This window comes from Phodopus roborovskii, unplaced genomic scaffold, assembly GCF_943737965.1.
Source record: "Phodopus roborovskii unplaced genomic scaffold, PHOROB, whole genome shotgun sequence".
Classification (NCBI taxonomy): domain Eukaryota; kingdom Metazoa; phylum Chordata; class Mammalia; order Rodentia; family Cricetidae; genus Phodopus; species Phodopus roborovskii.
Window position 1 is genome coordinate 37424646 of NW_026126433.1, and position 14432 is coordinate 37439077.

General features: G+C 42.4%; 1 protein-coding gene across 1 annotated transcript; it reads left to right on the forward strand.

Moving 5' to 3' along the window:
- Positions 1 to 1913: 1913 nt before the first annotated feature.
- On the forward strand, positions 1914 to 13666 carry Tada1 (transcriptional adaptor 1). The gene is made up of 8 exons (XM_051186185.1): positions 1914 to 2059; positions 3972 to 4063; positions 4279 to 4344; positions 7861 to 7958; positions 9426 to 9635; positions 10803 to 10954; positions 12605 to 12767; positions 13339 to 13666. Exons 1-8 carry the CDS (start codon positions 1986 to 1988, stop codon positions 13489 to 13491), a joined length of 1008 nt encoding a protein of 335 aa, XP_051042142.1. The 5' UTR covers positions 1914 to 1985; the 3' UTR covers positions 13492 to 13666.
- The last annotated feature ends 766 nt before the right edge of the window (positions 13667 to 14432 follow it).

Sequence of the window (14432 nt, forward strand, 5' to 3'; positions counted from 1 at the left end):
ACATGAAAGGCTGGTGGGTTTAAATTGGGACTTGCTTTTGGCTAACTGTAGGATTACTTTAAATTTTGGGAGGCACTTGACTAAATGATTCTTTTATGGGATTCTATCGTAAAGTAGTAATTCCAAATGAGGAGAATCTGCATAAAGATGCTTGCTATAGTAATGCTTTTAATACAGAAAAATTAGCTTAGTAATCAGGAAACAAGTCATTGCATACATTTCATATTAACAAACTGCAGAGACAGCACAGGGTTCAAGAGCACTTGTAGTTCCTCCAGAGGATTAGACTTCTGCCCTAGCACTCAGTTCCTGATCCCTTCTCTGGCCTCAGGGGGGAGCTCACATACACATAGAGCACACACAAAGACATATACATAAAAATAAAATCTTTGAAAAAATGCTGTCACTAAAAGTATGAACATATTAAGTTAAAGTTGTAAGCGTTAAAGCTTAGAAGGAAAGGTATTCTGACACTTAGAAGCCAAAGAATACTAAGTGTTACAGTTCAGATGGAAAAGTATTCTGGCAGTTGGGAGCCAATGAATACCAAAGGTCACAGTAGTTGTAGCAGCTTACAGCTCTGCTCCAGGGAAAGACTTCCCCAGTTTAACAGCTCTGCTCAGGCAGGAGAGGGCTTCCCCAGAGAAGCTGTCACAGTTCCGCTCCTGTCACCTGGAGTATACAACTCCAATCTGCTAAGGAAAGGTTTCCCTGGGGGTAAAGTGTTACAACCCTGCTCTGCTCCACTCTGCCCAGGCTCTGAAAGGAGATTTACTGGGAGGGAAGAATCCAGGAGACTGACAGAAGATTGCTGCAAACTGAACAGGTATAGGGCTTATATAGGACTTCTTAGTTTTCCAGAGTGGTGATTAGTCAGATTTCAGTCCTTCGGCTTCGATTGGCTAGATCTCATGCTCAGGGATTGGCTAGTTTCTGCTTAGTTGGTCAGGGGCGGATTTGGCTCTGGTCTCAAGGCCACTGTGTGTTTCTTTTACTGGCTTCTTCCCTTTCCCTTCCCTTCCCTTCCCTTCCCTTCCCTTCCCTTCCCTTCCCTTCCCTTCCCTTCCCTTCCCTTCCCTCCCCTTCCCTTCCCTCCCCTCCCCTCCCCTCCCCTCCCCTCCCCTCCCCTCCCCTCCCCTCCCCTCCCCTCCCCTCCCCTCCCCTCCCCTCCCCTCCCCTCCCCCCTTTCTTTCTCCTCTTCTTTCTTTGTCTTCATCATCTTTTTTTTTCTTTTTTTCCTTTTTCCTTTCCTCCCCCCCCCCCCCGCTCTTTGGCAGTGTGGGTCTTTCCACTTGACCTTGGTTTGAAAAAGATTTTCTTTGCATTTTTCCAGGCCAGGCTGGCTGGTCACTGAGATTTTCGGGTCCTCCTGTCTCTCTCTACCTCTCACCTCCCCCTAGGACCGGGTTTCCTGTTTGAGAATTATTTTATTTGGTCAGCAAATAAATGTTGAATGTCCAGTACCTGAATAACAAAATCCTGCCTTTAGGGAACTTATGTTTGAGTGGCAGAAAACGAGATAAGCCAACTAAACGTCACAATAGGTGATGAACACTCAGAAAAAAAAATTGAGGATAAGAGAATAAATTGGATATTGCGACCGGAGCTGTTCCTTCTGGAAGGAAGCCGTGGGAATTCAGAGCCGACCTGTCAGTCATGGCGGGGTCTAGCGATCAAGGCCACTGTCCCGACGCCTCCACGGGCGGGCGGTGTTAGCTTGGGCACGCGCCTTTTAGGCGAATCGGATCACGTGACCCGAGAGGCGGGAGTTGGTGAACGGAGTTTAGCCCGGCGTTCTCCCGACTCTAAGACGGGCGGGGCCGAGAACCAAACAAACGCAACGCCTCCCGAGCGGCTGGGGGCGGGGCCGACCAGTCGAGTCGAGCCTGCGGAGTCCCGAGCGCAGACCTTCCGCCGAGTTGATCTTACGGTTGCTGGCTGCTGTGGGCCGCGCGGTCTACGGACGGGCTGAGACGCGCGCTGCAATGGCGACCTTTGTGAGCGAGCTAGAGGCGGCCAAGAAGAACTTGAGCGAGGCGCTGGGGGACAACGTGAAACAGTAAGAGCCCCTGGGACTTGCCTCGGGGCCTGTGCGCGGGCGTGCTCCTGGCCCGGGGCTGCCGTCCTCCCTGGGGACTCCCACGCCTCCGGGAGGCCTGAGGCGCCTCGCGGCCGCCGCGGCCCCCGTGCCGGGACTCGAGGTGCTGGAGGACCGACTCCCGGGCGCCAGAGAGACCGGGGATGCGCGCGTGGGGCGGGGGGCGCCAGGGAGCCGGCGGAGCTGGGGCGCACCGGGCGGGGGGCCGAGAGGGCTTCCTGGAGGCGGAAGCCAGCGGCGCCCCGGGACCAGAAGCGCTCGGAAAGCGGGTTCGGAAGACACACAGACCCCGGGTGAAGTCGGTCCCCCCAACAACACGGCATCCGCAGGGACGGCAGCCTAGCCGGCATGGGACGCCTTTTCCTACTCCCTTACGTACTTAACTATCCAGCCTTCCGAAATGGTGTGAGATCGACAGTCACTACTCCCATTTGGTAGACAGGATACCGGCACCCAGAGAAGCCGGTTAGTTACTCTCCCAAAGCCACCGGCCCAGGATGGGGCCAGGGCTTCTGGTTCCGGCTGTGCGACGTTTCCTTCCCTGGGGTTGGAAAGGACCCCCAGGCGCCCAGCCAGACTGTCAGCAGTGACTGGAACTGAGTGACAGCTCCCTTAGTTAGCTGCAACCTACGCAGCCCGCAGAAGTGCCTCAATCTTTTGGGGGACCCTCAACTCTGGCAAAACCCTGGCATCGATGCAGAATTGTCTAGAGCAGCCACCTAAAAAGAGCCGGGGTCTGTTAATAGAAAGGTTCTCAAGACAGTGGCTCAAGGTGCCTGGTTCTCACTGGTGGAGCCCCGCTTTTGTAAAAGGCTTTAAAGAATGATTATTATTACTTGTAGGTATTAAGCACCAGAGTTAAAAGAGATGCCCGGGGAAAGGATAAGACATACTCAAGTGTGGGCATAAGCTTCTCAATGGAGAGTCACAATTAAGTGTCTTAGCATATACATTTTGATGGCTGTCTTTTTTTGTGTGTGTGTGTGTGTATGTACAATTTTCTTTCTTTTTGCTGCTGAATTGGATGGGTTTATATCTGATAAAAGTAAAAATCTTGGAGCCATTAAAGTTGCACAAGGGTTTTCTGTTGAGATGACTAGAAAATTGTAGTTTCACAGCCTGGAAGGGAGAAAGGTCTTAAGGCAGATTTGTTGTGTTGCAATTTCTGATTTCAACTGACAGAGGTTTTAAGCTGGCTGGGGTGAGGGACTCTTTTTCCTTTTTTATGTTTTCAGTTTCAAGACCTTCACACCAACCTCCATGGGCAGCCAGATAGTATCACAGAAACACCCTCTGAGATGCACGGAGGAAATTAAATTAAAAAATTATTTTAATAAGTAAAAATGACAGCCTTTTGCCTTCAATAGGATGCCTTTATGCTTTTGTAGTGATGAGTGATAAACCTTAATTAAAAAGCATAGTAGAATTGTCTCTCTTTTTTTTGGTACACAGTGCTCACAGGATGTAGAAGTCAACTGTCTTACATGGTGCTAAATTTGAGGGACATGGCTTGTGTGTATGATTGGCTTTAACTCTGGTTAGCTACTGTGCCTTCCAGGATCACACATGCATAGTCACACAGGGTTGGTTTCTGAGACTTCCCCTGGTACCTCTCTGCTGGGTTCTGGAGTTCTACCCTGTTCTGTGATGCAGACAAGACAGACTGGATTAGAAGTCACCCTCATGGGCTCACTCTAACTCAGACATTCTTTATGTAAGCCTTGGCCTGGGCCGGCAGAGTCACCAGAGGAACTCTGGGAGGGTTCTCACAGCTCAGCCAGCCACTGACACTGGAGTTTATAAACTTCTTCCTTGGGAGTTGGAGTAGCTAGAGTGAACTCTGTGGTTTTTAGTGCTATTTCTCCTTCTGCAGATACTGGGCCAATTTAAAGCTGTGGTTCAAGCAGAAGATCAGCAAGGAAGAGTTCGACCTAGAAGCCCACAGGCTCCTCACACAGGACAATGGTAGGTCTTCATTTCTCCAAGTTTCTCCAGACTTAAAATAAGTACTTTTGTTTTTGATGGTATCTAAGATAATCCTAACAGTATTGGTTTAAAAAGTTAACTGTAAAGAATGGTAGAAAGTGAGGGAACATTTAAAGTATTTACAAGCTAGGCTAATGTTTTTATGTTGAAGATACTCCCTGTTTGACTTATGGCAACCTTCCTTTTTTTTCCAGTCCATTCTCATAATGATTTCCTGCTGGCCATCCTCACACGTTGCCAGATTTTGGTTTCTACACCAGGTAAGGGAGTGGGAATGTTTCCAGTGTGGATTCACTTGGCAAAGCTGGGCAGCACTGGGATTTAGTTTTCTTTATCAGACACCACTCAGGTTTGCAAAGGAAATAGAATAGAACCTGAATTACCCAGAACCTCCCCCCCCAAGAAAAAAAAAGGTATGTAGGTGATAATCATTGTACATACTCTCCCATGTGCGTGCTCACAGACACACATGTACACACACACCCTAAACAAATGCTTTCCTCATATTTAGTATTTACTACTTTTACTCTCCACTCAGCTTGCTATATTCTAGATGGAGTAATGAGGAGCTGGTGGAGTCAGGATTCAGCTTGTAAGGCAAAGGTTAAGTGTGTGCTCTGAAATCTTCCCTTGTACTAAAAGCTGTCCTGGACATTTTTAAAAACCGAGCTTTATGGGGTTCTTCCTGCCTCTGTAGATAGTGTTGTTTTTTTTTTTTTGTTAAGCAGGAGTGATTCTGGATATCTTAAAAGGCAACCAGGAAATGGCTGGGGTTTTATGTTTTTATTATTTTTATTCATGTGTCTGTCTATGTGCAAAGTGAATACAGTTACAAGTGTTACAACCCTTTGGAGCTGGAGTTATGGACAATGGTATCACCCAACATGGTGCAAGGAACCCAGGTCTGACTGCTGAATCAGCTCTCTAGTCAACCCCTGTATTATGCCTCTTAATCATTGTAACTAACTTGGCTTATTTGATAAAGAACTCAAATGTGGTCTTACCATCTAAGGCTCTTAGAGAAGCTGTTGATGTTGTGTGTAGTAGATGGTGGTGGTTCTTAAAGGTTTGGCATTGGAGAGGGGGTGGCTCCCTGACCCTTTACCACGCTGTCACCACACAGGTTGCACTCTGTCAGGTTTCAGGTGTTCTGTTTAACTTAAATAGAAGTGGACTTTAGCCAGATTTCTTTTATGTATGTCTAAAGTTGGGTCATAATGATAACCTCCTGCGCTTAGCAGAAGAGCCAACCTGTGAGGATTGGATCTGTCTAGGTAGGCATGTTGAGAGCACCACACTCCAGCAGGCAAGGTTGGTGAGAGACCAGGGGTGGGCTCAGGGTTAGACTAATACTTGATGATTCTTAGCTTTTATACTTACAAAATAGATACAGTAACATTTACCAAGAAAAACAGATGTAAGAATCTATAAAGTAGTACATTTCCACGTGAAAAATGGTATTAGTAAGTATATACTTGGCTGATTAATTAAATAAAAACTCCGTATTCTTGAATGTATGTTATTGGTTATACAATTTTATAATTGGTTTGCAGTTATACAATTTTAATAATATGTGGCATATAGATAACTTAATCTTTACAGTCACTCTTCAGGGTGTTGTTAGCCTCTTTAATAGATACAAAACCAGCCATCAGAACAAAACAAAAATTTAAAAATTTGTCTGAGGCCCTGTCTCCTTAAATGGTAGTCAGTCTTGGCCCAAAACCAGTCTTGAGTGCTGTGGGAAACCCCCTTTCTCTGGGTCATCTTCCTCCCTTTGTGTCCTTACCCCTCTTGCCATCTTTTCTCCTGAGTCTGTTTTGCGTCTTCGTGTCCCTGCAGTCAGCTCTCCCTGCCAGCACCTAGGATCCAGTTCTAATTGCAGGAGTAGGTTTCTGTAGAGCCTACTGTAGAACCCAGGTTACTCTCACCCCCTCCAAAGCTTCACTGGCAATCCCCCCATAACAAAACAAACTATAACCCATTAAAATGGGTTAAACTGAGCAGCTTGGTGGTTAAGAGTACTCACTGCTCTTGCAGAGTGCCAGTTCAGTTCCCAACGCCCACACAGCAGCCCACAACGACCTGTAACTCCAATTCTAGGGGATCTGTGATGCACATATGAACATGAAGGCAAACACTCACACTCATAAAATAAAAATAATGGATCTTAAAAATGTGGTATAACCTGTTATTACAATTATGAGTATGTTTTTCTCTTAAATAAATGATTTTGATGGTGGGGCTGGGGAATGGGTTAGCCGTTAAAAACATACTGCTCTTGGAAAGGACCAAAGTTTGGTTCCCAGCACCCATGTCAGATGGCTACCAGCTTCCAGTAACTCTAGTTCCAGGGGATCTAAAGCCCCTGACCTCCTCAGGTACCTACAATCATGTATACATTACTTTCCCCCTCCCCCACACACATATAAACACATGTGCACATATTTCTTTTTTTCTTTTTTTCTTTTTCTTTTTCCGAAACAGCATCTCTCTGTGGTTTTGGAGGCTGTCCTAGAACTATCTCTTGTAGACCAGGCTGGTCTCGAACTCACAGGCCTCTGCCTCCTGAGTGCTGGGATTAAAGGTGCGTGTCACCAATGCCAGGCTATGTGCACATATTTAAAAGAAAAAAAAAAAAAACTTCAAAAACTATTTTATAAGAGTACTCCTTTGAAATTACTATTTTGGAGATTTTTTTCCCCCAAGTATTGTTTTACATATGTGTGTGTGTGTGTTTTCCCAAGTGATGAAAAAATATATATATACATATGTAAATTAAAGTACTATGTTCATAGTCCTAAAAAGAAAATCAGCACAGAAAGTTGTTGTAAAGGCTGCTCCTTACTAGTACACTGCATCCCGATGTTCTTATGGTGAGTCTTCTATTGTAGCATGAATTCTCTTAGTTCTTAATAATAAAAACTTGGAGTCAGCTATCACGGTGAAAGCTGAAGGATCAGAGAAGTAGAGCAGCCAGCTAACAGAAAGTTCTTACCACTACCAATGCTCAGACCAAAGGGGTGATCCTGTCCTCAGATTGCATCCTCAGACTGACTGCTGCCTCAGACTGCCCTGAACTTTTGTCTCCTCTGCCTTGTCGTCCTTTCTTGGTCCAGCCATATCACTCCTGTCTCCACCTTCCTAGTGCTGGGATTAAAGGTGTGTGATACCAAGTGCTGGGATCACTCTCTTGTGAGCTCTGTCTATTTTAGACTAGATCAATTTTGTGTAGCCAAGGGTGGCCTTGAACTAACAGAGATCTGACTGCCTCTGTCTCCAAAGTTCTGGGATTAAAGGTGTGTGCCATCACTGGCTGGCCTCTATGGCTAACAAATGTGGTTAGCTCTGCACTCTAATCCTCAGGTAAGCTTTATTTGTTAGATCATAAACAAAATATTACCACAGTCCATTGTTGCTCATTGTTGCTTACACCCATCTCTGGGTCTGTTAGCTTCAGTGTATGTCTCTTTACCTTATTACCCTTGTCCTTTGGGAGCTCCTCAGCTTTTCTAGGCTTTCTGTTTAATATAATCTCGAATTCAGCGGCTTTAATAACATTTTCTTCTTCTTTGATAATACATGTGATTTGAGATTTATACTTTCATTTATAGAGAAGTAGAAAGAGAATATTCAGGCTTGAATTTCATCATTTAAATTTTCATTACCCAAATGGTCCGTGCTTCTAGTACCCAATGGGAAAAAAAATAGCTGTTGTCAGTTTTCACTTTGGTTACTATCTTTTTCACTGTGACTATTGCTTTTCTGTCTTGTAGAGGGTGCTGGATCTTTGCCCTGGACAGGGGGCTCTGCAGCCAAGCCTGGAAAACCCAAGGGCAAGAAAAAGCTTTCTTCTGTTCGTCAAAAATTTGATGTAGGTCATTCTCCAATAGATCCTGGCAACTGTGGGTTAAGTACTAGTGTGATAAAATAGCTATGAATTTTTTGGGGGGTGGGTAGGGGGCTTGAGACAGGGTTTCTCTGTGTAGCTCTGGCTGTCCTGAAACTTGCTTTATAAACAAGGCTGGCCTTGAACTCAGGAATCTGCTTGCCTCCCAAGTGCTAGGACTAAAGGCATCACTGCACCTGGCTAAGTAGCTGTAATTTTAAATGTCATCAGCAGAATTGAAAAAAAATGATTTAGGAATAAAGATTGTAAATACATCTTAAAACGTATTCTAGCCAGCATTTACACATAAGTGTTATGATTAGCACTTCAGAGTCTCCAATGATTGGAAGCACGCTTGTGTTCTCATTCAGGTCTCAGATCAAAGGCATCTGGTTAACGTTTAGCCTGCAGCCTCTGGTAACTTCTGTTGATACCTAGCTGTGCTCTGTGCTTTTAGAAATCAGTATAGAGAATATGAAGCATTTGGCTATAAACTTGTAAACCTTTTAGAATATATGTTTTTAGTTAGGATGAAGTTTTCTGTTCTATGCTTTATGTCAGTAATATTACTCAACCTGGGGGACTCCACTGTCTCTAGAGGCATACCTGGTTTAAAATGTGGTGGATATGACACAGCTTTACACTTAGGAAATGGAAAGATGCCAATATTGATATATATATATATATATATATATATATATATATATATATATATATATAGTCTCCACTGTAAAATCAAAGGTACCAGAAACAAATCTCCCAGTGATGGTGGAATATATGAATTTCATATGAATACTGAAGTGTGTACATATGAACAAAAGTTGAGTGTTTTAGATCATGCCTTAGGCTGTTTGTTAGGAATGTAAACAGTCACATTGAAGAGCTGCTTTTGTTCTATAACATTAGCTTGGAATATTTGTCAGAGATATCATTTGATCAGTTAGGCTTTGTAATACTCCAGAATTTTTTACAATTAAAGTTCTGTGACTTTCTTAATATAGTTCTGTGTCTCTTCCGATTGTTATTTTTAGCATAAGGCCATACATTTTGTGACCACCAAGGTATTAATTGAATGTAGTAAATGGCTGTAGGCATGGAGGTACACCGCTGGAATACCAGCTCTTGGGAGGCTGATGCAGATAAATTAGAAGTTTGAGGCCCATCTAGGTTATTAGGTATAGCAAGACTTTCAAAAAGGCAAAGAACAATTTGCTGTGTAGATAGCCATTGTCCCCTTAACATGTAATAGATGTGAATTTATGATAATTTGTACATGATTTACTACCCCTTCATGGCTGAGCCATCTCTCCAGCCCATGATTTACTTTTTACTTTGAGATTTTTGATACCCTTCGGTATAGTTTTATGGGTCTTTAATTCCAACAGATGGGTTTCTTCTGTTTGTCTTGTTACTTGCTATTGGAGTGAGTAATTGTGAAGTTTCCTTACTCAGCATAGATTCCAGCCTCAGAACCCCCTCTCTGGCGCTCAGCAGTTTGTGGCAAAGGATCCCCAGGATGATGATGATTTGAAACTCTGTTCACACACTATGATGCTCCCCACACGAGGTCAGCTTGAAGGGAGAATGATTGTCACTGCTTATGAGCATGGGCTGGACAACGTCACTGAGGAAGCTGTTTCTGCTGTTGTCTATGCTGTGGAGGTGGGTTTGCTCTTGGTAGAAATAACTACAGGTAATGATTGTTGGGAGATTGTGTGTATGCTTAAAGCTGATATTGACAGAAAGGAACTGAATGCTACTCAGGTTTCATGTCTGTTATCATTGAAGAGAAATACTCTGTACTTCACAACCAAAGAATTTGGTTGTGTAATTGACAGGTTTTTTTTTTTTTTTTTAAGAAAGGTTCCTTGTAGCATCCATACTTTTGCTTATCTCTTTTTAAATTTGTTTTAACTTGTCAATATAGGAAGTTTTTAAGCAAAAACAGAAATCAGAAATTCTAGTGGTTCAAGTCACTCATGTTTGAGGTAGTGCTACAATTGAAGTGTCAGGTAGGAATCTGAACAGTGAAACTGTTTGACCCACTATTCCATTGCATAGATACCAGACAATACTCAAGTAACTCTTGATAATTTTCTGGGTCTTATTATCCTCATAGTCATTTCTGAGATAGTGGTTGCACTCGAAACATTGAATGAGTTCTGCATGAAAACCCATATTTAATTGCACAAGGATGTCTTGATAGAAGAAAGTCATATTGGTATAAGTGAAATGTCTGACCTGATCCTGGTTCCATTGTGCTAACATATGCTGGGCATGTCCTATTTTTATGTTCCCAACCAGCTCTAATGTTTTTGGATCTTCTAAAAGTGAAGAGAGTTGAATAACATGCACAGTATTCTCTGTCTGCAGAGATTTTGAGAGCAACAGCTCTTGCAGTGATTTTGGTAACCAGTAAATACCAGGTCTTAAAACTTTTGTCTCATTTTAAGTCAGATTTCAAAGTCATTTGCCTTAAAAAAAAAAAAAAAAAAAAAAAAAAAAAAAAAGTCAACTTAAGGGAAACAAACTCAGTGCATGTGGAGTGGTAGAGAGCACTCGCCCAGCATGTGAGGTCCCATGTGATGTTCAATTTCAGCATTGCAAACAAAATGAAATACACTTCAAAGAACACTGTGTATAGAACAGCCTCTTTAAAGAGAGTGAAGTGAAGCCAGCACACCTTTCTCTCCCCATGTCCTACATCGGTGTGGGCTGTTTTCATGAGCGTTTGCCATTCTACATCACCAAATGCAAAGACCATTTGGAATGAAATGGAAGTTGTATAGTTTGCTTTTGAGCTTGTGCTATTTTTCTTTTGTTTTTCAGAATCACCTCAAAGATATACTGACATCAGTTGTGTCAAGAAGGAAAGCTTACCGGGTCAGAGATGGCCATTTTAAATATGCTTTTGGTAGTAATGTGACCCCACAACCATACCTGAAGAATAGTGTGGTGGCTTACAACAATTTGGTTGAAGGGTGAGTGGCTTCCTGTACTTTTGCATTGGTCCTTTGCTGCTTGGTCACTGACCTTTTATGTGAGATGCCATTGTTAAAGAATCAATTTTTATGTTTTGCAAGATTTGACATCAAGTTATTTTTTTAGTTGCATGCTTTATAGTGAATTATTTTGGTATTTATTTTTTTAAGCAGAGGTGATTATTTGATTGCCTCTCCCTTTGTATGTGGGATGGAGTAGCCCTTCAGGTAGTGTGCCCTAATGATGGCCTCTGCTTGGTGAGAAGGTGGCCTGCTCATGGCCTAAAGCTGAGTGTCTGATGGTGGGAAGAGGAGGAAGAATGGTAGATGATGTTTGTTCTCCATGACCTCATCTGATGCTCATGGCTTAGCTCAAAGTCGTGGCCTGTGCCCATGTCTTCTGATTGTCCTCAGCATCCTGTTGAAACAGATCTATGTCCTCAATAGACTCAGGGCTTTTAGGACCATCTTCAATTCTAAGCCACTCTTTCATGAATTGGTTCAGATTATCTTTATCCATTCTGCTTTTCCCACAAAATTTAGTGTTAATTTTAACCTTTTGGAAAAGAAATTGCAGTGGTTTGCCTTGTGGTAACTGCAGTGGCTACACATCTTGAAAGACTGGATTTTGTCTGTCTGGTTACCTGCCTAATGGAGGAAGGGAGGAAAGAGGTAAGGATGATACAGATAGGATCAAAGCAAACATTTAAGACTAGGATGGCTGGCTGGAGTGGCAGTGGTGAACATAACAGAAAGAGGGCAGATGTAAGGGGAGCTGGCAGCACATGGAGAGTGGCATTGTGGCCATCCCCAGACTAGAGACACTGTGATGAGTGAGTGTCATCTCAGATTGGGGTCCTTATTTAGGTTTCTATCTGTGGTGAGTTACTACCCAAACCTCATTCAGACATGTCTGTTTGAGATTGTTGCATATTTAAATCATTCGCTAGGGAAAGATGGAGTAAGGGGTGTTGGGGGTTGGCTCTGACAAGGCTTTGCCCTGGAGCTCTCTATTCTTGTTTTCATTCCCAGGAAGCTGTTCCTTGAGCAGAGCTGCTTCCATCTGAAGCTCTAAGCCACACTGCCTCCCCACTCTGCTTTCCCTCCTTGTACCTTGCTGGCAATTCTAGTTACTCTTCTGTACTGATGTGAAAGCCAGGCCTGGCTTCTGATTTTCCTGTTTTGGGAAGCTAGCAAGATAATGGGTGGTGTTTTTCACATCGTCTCTGCTGCTTTTCTTATTGTTAGTTTTTAACCTTGTTATCTGTACGATTTGCCTTCTCCATAATTTTTTTAATTTTGTATTCTTTCAGCTATACTGCTTTTTTTGTTTATCTATATGTTTTGTTTCTCCAGACTGGAAACTCTTTAGGGGCAGGAAACAGTTTGGTTCAGTACCTCGAGCAAAGTAAATGTATTAGTATTGTGGGGAGAGGGAGTAAATATGGCTGCATTATATTGTTTCCAGCCTGACACATGGAACCTTTTGAAAATTAAAATCATGGACTCTTTCTGTATAAGGTGGTGGGTTTCTGATTCATTTAAAGATACTCAGAATGGGGTGTGTTCCAGCAAGCCTCTCTATTCTAGGTGTTTACTTCTCTCCATTCTGGGTACTGAGAATATTTCTTTAAAAAACTTCTTCTCCAGCCCTCCAGCCTTTTCTGCTCCCTGTGCCAGTCAGAATTCAGCTTCTCAACCACATCCTGACGATGCTGAACAGCAGGCCGCATTCCTGTTGGCATGTTCTGGGGACACTCTACCTGCATCCTTGCCCCCAGTGAACATGTATGACCTTTTTGAAGCTCTGCAGGTATTTCTTGGCTCCTGGTTTACTTGGATTTATTGCTACATTAATGCCCGTGAATCTACAAAGATACTAGCTATTTTACTTTTTGACTTGTTTTTATGGTCAACAGTAGTAACCTCATTTTAAAACCCTGTAGTTCTTCCTAAGTTACCTCTTCATCCTCTGCCTCTCATTAAAACAAATATCCTATTCCAAATAATCCCATAGTTCCTTATTTTCAGGCTTTTTATTTTAATTTTAAATTTTAAAGGTGCATGCATGTGGGTAAAATGTGTCATGGCTTGTGTGTGGTCAGAGGACAATGTTGTGGGGTCATTCTTTCCTTTCACCTTTATTTTATCTGAGTTCCAGAAACTGGACTCATGTCATCAGGCTTGCGTAACAACTACCTTTTAACTGCTGAGCATCCCACAGGACTGCTTAGTTTTCTTATATGACTTGTCACTATGTCCTGACTTAAAGTTTATAGGGCACCTAAGTCATAAGTTTTTAAAAATACAAGTTATACTTTTGAATACTGGAAAAACAAGTCTACTGAAGCATAATTGAAAACATGTAATTTTTAAAATCACAGGTACACAGGGAAGTCATTCCTACACATACTGTGTATGCCCTTAACATTGAAAGGATCATCATGAAACTTTGGCACCCTAATCATGAAGAGCTACAACAAGACAAAGTCCACCGCCAGCGCTTGGCAGCGAAAGAAGGACTTTTGCTCTGCTAAATTAGGATATGAAGATTTGGGACAATCACTAAATTGGTTGCTGAAAACTGAATGCTTTTGAGTCCACATTTCAAAATTGAAGTGTATAATGTATGTATAACCTTTCCTATGGAAATGTGACATTGAGTGCATTTTGTGTTGCTACTGTGAAGCCATTAATATATGTCTGATTGATGATCTGTGTGTGTCCCCAGGCATAGGAGCAGTCATTGTTCTGTTCCTGAGTAGGGATATTAAGGCAACTGAGGTGTAGTATCTCTGGTCTATTGGTAAGATAGGTGATATCTTAGAATAAAGATGTTATTGTAGCACAGTCCCCATAATTAGCAGGACTACTGTGTGTGGAATGATGTTCTGTATCCAACAGTGAAAAAAATCGCTTTCCCTGAAGAACTATACTCTGCATATTGGTGGAATAACCTAATGTTAGTCAGAATTCTCCTTTAGGTGACAACCTAGCAGCTAGAGAAGTTCCCAGGCAACCTACAGTTTTTTACTCGAGAACAAGATTTGGATTTGTGGTTCTTTTTTTGCATTTAATACTCTAGTACTTTTCTTAGAATGCAGTTATCTTTATAGTGTTTTCTTGTAATTCAGTTGTTTTAGCATTAGGCTGATGGGCAAGCTTGTTAATCTTATAGAAATGGTTTTGTGAAATCTTACAAACTGCAAATTTTCATATTTCTATAAAATGTCTGTTTTATGTTTTCAAGTAGTACTATGAACTACATTTGACAGTGTTACTGGTAACCAACTTGTTTTACAGCTAAGTTGCTTTAATTTCATGTAGTGTTGATGGATAAAATAGATGTACAGATAGATTTTCAGTGGCCTAAACAATAGATACATGTATTTTTGAGTGTTCCTGTATCTAGATATGTGAATTTGATTTTGTATTTTAAATGTGACAAATATGACAAATAAATGTTTTGGGAGAAAAA